The sequence below is a fragment of the Pezoporus wallicus genome, unplaced genomic scaffold (assembly GCF_028554395.1).
Source record: "Pezoporus wallicus isolate ANWC-B61680 ecotype Strahan unplaced genomic scaffold, APGP_CSIRO_Pwel_v1 contig_10769, whole genome shotgun sequence".
Classification (NCBI taxonomy): domain Eukaryota; kingdom Metazoa; phylum Chordata; class Aves; order Psittaciformes; family Psittacidae; genus Pezoporus; species Pezoporus wallicus.
The window spans coordinates 1,276,028-1,284,491 of NW_026635715.1; the positions used below are offsets into that span (position 1 = coordinate 1,276,028).

Genomic DNA, 8,464 nt, shown 5'->3' on the forward strand with positions numbered 1-8,464 from the left:
AAGTGAACAATGTATTCCTACAGTCAGAAACAAAAGGGAAAAAATAACTGCAGGAGGCAAAGCCCATCTTTGGCATTTAGGACCCTGTGTTTCCCTTTGTTCCTTCTTTGGAAGCTGTGTTTGTGTAGCATGGACCCGTCCCTCCGCTCCAGGCTGTTGTTTTAATTTGTGATTTTAGTGTGGTGACAACGCCAGGAGGGCTGGCCCTGGGAAGCAGTGGCCACTACTCTGTATCAGGGGAGCAGAGGCATTGTAGGAGCAGTGCAGCCTATGTCTAGGTCAAGGAGAGCCATCACTCCCAGCCTGAGCTTAACACCCCCCCCCCAGCCCATAGCACAAGGGGAGATTGATCATTCAGCCTAAAATGAGTAGCTACTCTTGAAAGCACCAGTTAGATACCAGAACAACACTCTGTGGGGGTGGGTGATGCTGGGGCCTCTCTCCGGGCATTCTTCTTTACAAGCCTAAAGGCAGATTACTTTTGAAGAAGTCATTGTATTTTTCACACAGAAATTCTATAGCTCTGGACAAAGCTCTCAGAGCAGGATCATTTCAAAGCAGTCCTGGTCAATGCGATCCCAACCTCACCTCATCTCTGCAGGGTTCCTACATCCCAACAAACAGAGACTTTCATCCATAGCTCCACATCCTTTAAGATCTTTGAAAGGTTGGTGCCAAACATCCATACATGTGCTGGTCAGGTTTGTGCCTGCTTAACACAGTTGGGTGTTTCCTGGAGAAAAAAATTAGTTCCAACTCCATTCAGTAGGAAGACACGAATGAGAGGGTGCAACATTCGTTCCACTTTCTACAATGGTGTAAATCTCTTGGGATTTATGAGAAATTAAGAAGGGAGAGATCTCGGATGAAAGGTCTAGATTGTAAAGGTGTTTTTGCACCTGGCATTAAAGGCAAATACCTGGGCATTGTCTTCTTCTAGGCACTCAGTAAGAGATCTTCACAGACAGGTACGTGTAGCTTCAGGCATCTCTTGGAAATGTAAGCTAAGAGCAAAGCTATGGCCACAAAAGGAGTGGGGTAAAGGAAATAGCTTGAACCCAAATCTCCAAAACCTCAGGTTAACTTGAGACTCTTCTTCCTTCCTGGAGGCATGAAGTCTGTGTGTGACAGAAGTCTCTGTGTGACAAAGTTCTCTGCTGATCCTTTCAGCAAATGAATCCTGGAAAGCCATATTAATGTGACTTCTGTCTCATACTTCATGCACTGGTAGCACCTTTGCTATGAAAACACCCCTTCTTTAAGCAAAATTATGTCATTTGTTCCCCATTATTTATTTCCTCTGGGTGGGTAACTATGGCTGCGTTACCTTCCCCACGTCGAGGGTATCTTCTTTCACCCTGCACTGACCAGAACGAGGATCACAGAAACTGGAGCCAAGAGAGATTTATTATATCATTGAACTGGCATCTGGAATGTCACATAGTATGCGAGCTCTGACATAACTCTGAAACTTGGCACAGCTGGAATATGGGCTGAAACAGGTAATGCTGCTATTGTATTTCCCTATTTTCTTTAGAGTGTCTGTTGCACTGGTACAGAGGTTAAAAACTTCCCTCTGCTGGCTTGCCTATCGCACTGAAGCTTCGTTTTATCAGTTATAGCTGTACTTTATTATTTTAAAATAAAGTTGTCACTGTTCCTGACTTTCTCTTCCCAACATGTCCTCTCCTTGCTATTTTAGCTCCATTCCCATATGTACATTTTTCATCTGCCCTGACCTCTTGTGCCCCCACACTTCATCCTTACTCAGTCAATGGAGCCCTTGACAGTATCTGTGTTCTCATGTGCCATCACCATCTGAGCTGTCTGCGAACAGAGCAACAATTTCCCCTCAGCATATTTTCTTATCCCACTGTGAGGTTTCCCCTGCACGTATCTTCTGCATGCGTTTCACATGAATACAGAGAGGGATTCACACTGCTGCTAGGTCTGAGTGCATGTTAAACTCTCTCATCATTTCTTGCAGGAGTGCATCCTCAACCCAGTTTCCTTCCATGAGACGCTGTGAGCAGAAGCCATTGCTCAGGTGAAAACAGTTTTCCACACTCTGGTTCTTATTTCTCTTTCCATTCCTCATGCACGTGTTACACTTTGCATGAAGCCTCACACTGACTGACTGTAATTGCCATCATTTTGCCTCTGTTCATGACAACAGTGCAATAAAACCCTAAACTGCTTATGGTAAACAAATAAAAATACACTCCTTTTTTCTAAGAAGCCTTTAAATCCATCATAAGAAAATCAAGTGCAATAGTTTATTGTTGGCTTTTCTATGCTTGCTCTTCTAACCTGCTTGCACTTGGAGGTGTACTCTGCTCCCAGGATTGGTGAAGTCAAGAGCTGCCTTTCTGAGCTTCTCCATGGGACAGTTTCCTGCTTCTGTATGATACACACATGATGGGCAAGATGAAGATGCTTTTGACTACATCCTTGTGCCTGCTGGGAGATGACATCGGTGTTTTAATGAGAACGCCATCATTAACGCTGAAGCAAAATCAGAGAGCAGCCAGAGAGCTTTACTGCAAGAGATTTTAATTGCTAGACCTAGCAAAAGGCTTTAAATGGATTTAATGGAAAAAGAGGGAGAGAGGAAGCAGAGACTTCCATTTAACAGATGCAACCTCTTGAGCTGAGTAACAATTTCACGTGAAACTTAACTGGACTTGTATTCTGCCTGGTTTACCCAGGTTAAACCAGCCCCATTGAACAGGCTAGCCCACTGCACTGCCTGGTTCAACTCGCCGCTTTTTGCCATGCCTGGAGCAAGGAAACGGAGGGGGGGTCCCGTGAGGACCATCGGCGGCCAGCGGGCTCCCACAGCGGGACACGCTTCCTCTACCCCCCCTCTCCATCTGCCGGCGGCGGCTACAAACTACCCCCTGCCTTCACCTGCCTCCGGCGGGCTCCGAACCCCCCAAACAGCGCACACAGTGCCGCCCGCTCCACGCTGTACCCACTGTCCATCGCACCCCCCAAAGGGCAGCATTCCTCCTCACGCCGCTTCTCTCTGCCCCATAGGAGACCCACGCGTGATTCGCGAAGGCTGCGAGGCGTTCGTACCCTCGGGAACTGAGCCACCTCCCCATGATGGGGACAGGTCTACCCACAGGGAGGACAGGTTACCCACGGGGAGGACAGGTCTACCATAGGGAGGACAGGTCTACCCGAGCCCGGGCGCCTGCACCCCCCACGCGCGCCCGCGGTCGCTCCACGCTGCGGGGCGGAGCGGTGCCGTGACGCGGCTGCGGCCGCGCTATAAAGCACCTGCCCGGCGCCTGCGGCTCCAGACGCATCGCGGCGGCTCCGGTAAAGCACCGTGAGGAGAAACAGCGGGAGAGCAGGGCTAGGGAGTGGGGAAAAGAAAGAAGAAAACCCGAGGAAAACGTCTCCAAAACTTCCAGCTCCTTCCAGCGCAGCCCCACACCGGTGAGACCCGCGCCATGCCCAGCCACCCCGCCGGCGCCCTGCTGTTGGTGCTCGCCCTCTGCGCCCTCCTGGAAGACGGTGAGCCCCGGGCTCGGGTGGGGCTTGGTGCCCGGGGGGTGCCTGCCCTATTGGGGTCACCCCTCCGCTCTCTTCGGCTCGGGGAGCGGGGTTGCGAGTGTGCCGGAGGGTGCCTGGGGTCTGCCCCGAGGCTGGCGGAGGGGCGAGGGGCATTGCCCGGCACTTCTGCTCCGGGATAGCCCCGGTAGCCGCCGGGGTTGTGTAAGTGCTGTAGGAGCCTAATGGGTGAAGGCTGCACCTCCTGTAAAACCGCCTGCACGTTGAAATCGCCGTAAGCCTTACGGGAGGTGTAATTGCAGAGATGACAGACGGACGGGCACTCCAGCGCTCTGCACCGAGCCCGCAACTCATCCTTTCCTCCTCCTGCTGCAGGTATGGGCCACCCTCCGCTGGAGTCCCCCCTGGCTTCGCACCCGAGGACCAAGCGATGTTCCTGCAATAGCTGGCTGGATAAGGAATGCATCTACTTCTGTCACCTGGATATCATCTGGGTCAACACACCTGGGTGAGCAGGGACATGGCTTGTTTTTGGGTTGGGGGACGACACAACTCCTGATAAGCGACTGTGCTTTCTGTGGGAGGATGGGGTTAGGTTAGAGCAATGTGGGAAAGGGTCCTGGTTCTGGGAGGCTCTTGTAGCACCTGCTTTGGAGAGCACTGAAAGTCCAGTCCTTCCTAAAATCCAGGTAGGGACAAGCTGTGTTTCTGCTCAGGAGTTTCAGTACAACTCACAGGGCAGTGGAGCCAAAGCCCAGGGTGCTGCTTCCTCCGGGGCTCATCTTTATCTGACTTTTTGTGTACCTCTGCAAGCTGAAAACAGCTCTGAGGTGTTAGAGCTGCAAGTCAGAAAGTTTTTCTACCCACTTGCGCGCTGTAACCCTGGCTGCTGACTGCCAGGATTGTTAATGAGACGGTGGTGGGCTGGCACTAGCATCCTGTGGCTGCCAAGTACTGCCCTCAGGAATGCTAAAGCAGCTTTCCGAGCTGTTTCAGACCAATGGCCATCACACTGTAGCAAAACACATGTACTCAGGTGTGGTTATAATCATGCTTACTAACGTGCAATTACAACTCGCTGCTTGCTCGGAGAATTGTTGCAGACACTGCCAATCCTAAACCCTCTGGGAGAGTAGATCACTATCAGAGATGGAGCTGGGGAATGTGCTAACAGCTCTGAAAGCATGCTGTGATCAGAAGAACCTGTTACAGCCCCAAGACATCTTCCTTTGTACCATGTCCTGGGTGTTAAAACCCACGGAGGCAGGGAGGGAAAGCACTGATAGTTTCAGTGCTGAAGGAACTGGCTGCTTGCCGCTGGTGGACTGGGGCAGCGCTTTGCCACACTGCCAGCTCACCCAGCACTTGTGATGACCCTTGCAATGGGCGGTGGGCCACGGCAAGGGGAGAGAATTCCACTTGCAACCCAGCACATACTGGTAATCTCCCTGGGAGGGGTAGGGTGGAGAAAACAGTAGGTGGGAGAGGAGCTGGAGTTTAAAGGCTTAGATCTATCAGTGGCCTTTTCACCTTATGTCTATAGATGAGTCTTTTATTATCCTGGCACTAGCTTGGCTGCCTCCCAGGGCTGTGCTATAAACCTGTGGCTAATAAAGAGGTTAGCTGCATAGCTGATGCCTTCTGTTTTTAACAGGCACACCGCTCCCTATGGCTTGGGGAGCCCTCCGAAGCGGCGCAAGAGAGCGCTCGGCAGGTGCGAGTGCTCGCACTCGAGGGACAGCATCTGCGCTGCCTTCTGCCAGGCGAAGCCTGGGTAAGCCAGGGGGGTCCTGGGGGTGTCTCTGGGGGCTGCTCGGTGAGGGGGGTGGGTGTGCAAGCAGACAGAGCTTAGGAGCTGGAGGAGCTCTAAGGCCTCCCAGGGGATGGCTGTGCAGCTCTTAGCAAACAGCTGGAACTTGTCTAGTGGCTTTCATACCCCTCCCAAGAGGCCCTGGCAAAGTGTCGCTAGGGTGTTCCTGTTGTACAACAGTCTCTTTACTAGGTGATGTGAAGCAATGCTGCCTCCATCCGCTGTCAGGAGGCTGAGGAAGTGTGGGGTGTGCAGGGGGGAGCTCCTGCATGGCTTAGGTGGGAGAAGCTGCAGGAGAGGAGGACTGATGTGAGTTGGGAATTGGAAGTCAACTATCATCCATAGCCAGCTCTCTTCTTAGCTCACATGGACTTTGTTGTCTTGTTTCAGCCCGCGGCATAGAGGAGTGCTTACACTGTAGGGAGGTGGGGAGCAAAGTCATTGTAGAGACCTGTCACTGATTTCATAGCAAGGCAATAGCTGAACTCCCCAATCATTACATACGACTCTGAATAGAGTGAGGTCTGACAGGATGGCAGTAACAGTGAGCTATGAATAGCTCTTAAAAAGCTGCAATTAACCCTTCAAAAACATTCATTCAGCTGTCTTAGTCTGTCACACTCCCCCTGGCACATGGATCCCCTAGCATGGCTGGATGTGAGTGGCTCATGCATCTCCTCTTGCTCATTAGGTACCTTCAGAGTCTGAAGCTCCCAGTGAGCTCTGGAGTATCAATGAAGTCTCTGCAGAGCAGTGGTGTGAGGCCTTCCCATCATGGCCTGCTGAGAGCTCTCAGGTAAGCATGCCACTTAACCCCACTTTGAACAGCCCTCATGAGCACCTCAAGATCTGCTTTTGAGACCCCAGACTCTGGGTACTGCTTGGATTTGACCTGACTTCACCTTCTTGTCTCCCTTTAAATGAATAGATGACTGGTTTTGCTCTCTAGAATAACAGCTGAGGGAACCAGGGTTGGTTGTGTCCTTCCAAAACTAGAGGAATATCACATAAAATGTGATTCTTGATTGGAGTTGGAAGCTCCTCTGAAATGGAATGGGTGACATACAAGAAGGGGAGGGGCAGCAATCAGGAATTGGTTGGGCAGCAACTTTAGACCAGAAGCTTTCCTCACATCAGTGAGCTGTGGAAGGTACATGAGAGTTGACACGAAGGACACGTTGTTCTGTTGGTGGCAGTTAAATCAGATGCGATGGGAACACTTTCTGAAAGGCAGAACTGAGGAAGCATCGCTGGGGTCACACCCTGCTGCAGGGCTCCTTGGATCCTCTGTCACCATTGGAAAGGGAATACTGGGGTTGATGGATCTCAGCTGTGGTTTAATACAGCTGCAGCTAGAAATCATCCCTCCTCCTTCCCCATCTTCTGCCTCAGAATTTGTCTTGGCAAGGGGTGTATGAATGTCATACTGCAGGATGTTGCTGTGTAGTAGAGGAAGGGACTGGAGAATGACCATTGTGCCTCTTTTCTGTTTCCAGGGATCTTGCCATCTCCAGCCTGCAGTTCAGCAAGCATCAGCAGCGTTCCCGGAGGAGCGCACAGCCAACAGTTTTGCCTTGGAAGAAAAACATCTGGAAGAAGAAGAGATAAGAAACAGGTGCATGCCAAGTTCACCAGAAGAATATGGGAGTCCTGTGGGTGCCGCTAACTCCGCTGTCGGTAGTTAGAGCTGAAGGAAAGGCCATGAGTGGAAGGGGGAAGAAGTGGAAGTCTCCATGCTCCTGTTGCGTGAACCAGTACTGAATGCACTCCAGAGACTGTTGTAAAGGGAAAACTCTCTCTATACAGTCATAGATGTGTCGTGGAGCTGAATTGTGCCTTTTTGGATCAGGCAAGGGTCCTGCTGGAGGAGTACTAGCTTAACTCTGCACCGGAGTCTTAGGCAGAGGGTCAGCCTGTGCTGGGCAGTTGAATCACATAGAAACCAGGCTGTTCCATGCACTTCTGGACCTGGCAGCACTGAGCCCATATCTCTGTCCTGCTCTGCTCTGCCTTTGAGCCATGTCCAGGCATGGTCCCAGCTTGGCCCCAGTCAGAGGTGGTTTGGCTGGTCATTGTAGATGGGGATAAGCTACCTCCAGTGCGAGCCCACCTTTGCACTTTCTTCTCTTACTTGCCAGGCAGTCCGATGTGCATGTGAATGAGACTCCCATGGTAAATCAGCTCCCAGTTTTAATTAAAACAAGTGTACCATCTAGAAGCCTGAAAGCCAACTGAGCAGTCAGTGGCGTTCCTTGGCTGAGGAATTCGCTGAAGGTCCGTCCTTAAGTGGCTCCTCTTTAGGTGGAGGATAGCTTGCTTACACTGGAGCTTGCATCAAATCCAAGCGTGACCCCTGCCACCCAGCACAGCAGCAGCAGGGGAGAGGCTGAAGCAGAGCTGCATTTCTGCAGGATCCCCATGCATGTAATCTGGGGGAGGGAGCCCCACTGGGTCTGAGCAGGTCTGGATGAGTTCCCTGTCTCATCGCCTTGGACATACCCTTAGCGGGGTAAAGTCCAGCTTTTAACCCAACATCCCAGCTTTCTCTCAGCTCTGCCCTGGAAGGAAAGGCTAGGGGCAGAGAAGATGGGTGGGTGGGGGAAATAGCACACAAAGGCTTGCTTGCTTCTTTGCTTAGATCAGGTCTTGGAGTCAGACTCTATGTAATTAATGACCAGTGTATGGGTAGCATGTCACTATGAGAAGCGTAACCTAAACAGAATGCATTAGGCAAGAGGCAGCCAGGTGGGATTGATGTGGAGAAAAGGACTGGGAAGAGAGCACAGCACTGTCTGCACAGCTTTAGAAGAAAGGTTGGGATTTAAGCCCATGCCAGAGTTACAGCTGCTTCCCAGGCCATGGAGCAGCATTGAGCTGCGGGCCCAAAGGGAAGTAATAATTTGGAATAAGCACTAAGCCCAGGACCTAGGAGCTGATCTTATAGGCAAACCCATCTCAAGGCTCTGGAGCTGTACCGTGAATGCACTTTTGTTTGCCTGGGCAGATTAACTTGTGTTATAAATTGTGGCTGCAGATCCAGCTAGTGCAGGGAAATAATTGCTCTCCTGGAACTACTGTTGGGTCCCCCTTGCTGCCCAATCCAGTATTACACGAGCCTTTTAAAAGGCTGCT

The 8,464-nt window shown here is 51.3% G+C and overlaps 1 protein-coding gene across 1 annotated transcript; it reads left to right on the forward strand.

Moving 5' to 3' along the window:
* The first annotated feature begins 3,298 nt into the window (after positions 1–3,298).
* Positions 3,299–7,558, forward strand: EDN2 (endothelin 2). Its single transcript, XM_057397889.1, has 5 exons — positions 3,299–3,525; positions 3,898–4,030; positions 5,177–5,296; positions 6,024–6,128; positions 6,829–7,558. Exons 1-5 carry the CDS (start codon positions 3,462–3,464, stop codon positions 6,938–6,940), a joined length of 534 nt encoding a protein of 177 aa, XP_057253872.1. The 5' UTR covers positions 3,299–3,461; the 3' UTR covers positions 6,941–7,558.
* The last annotated feature ends 906 nt before the right edge of the window (positions 7,559–8,464 follow it).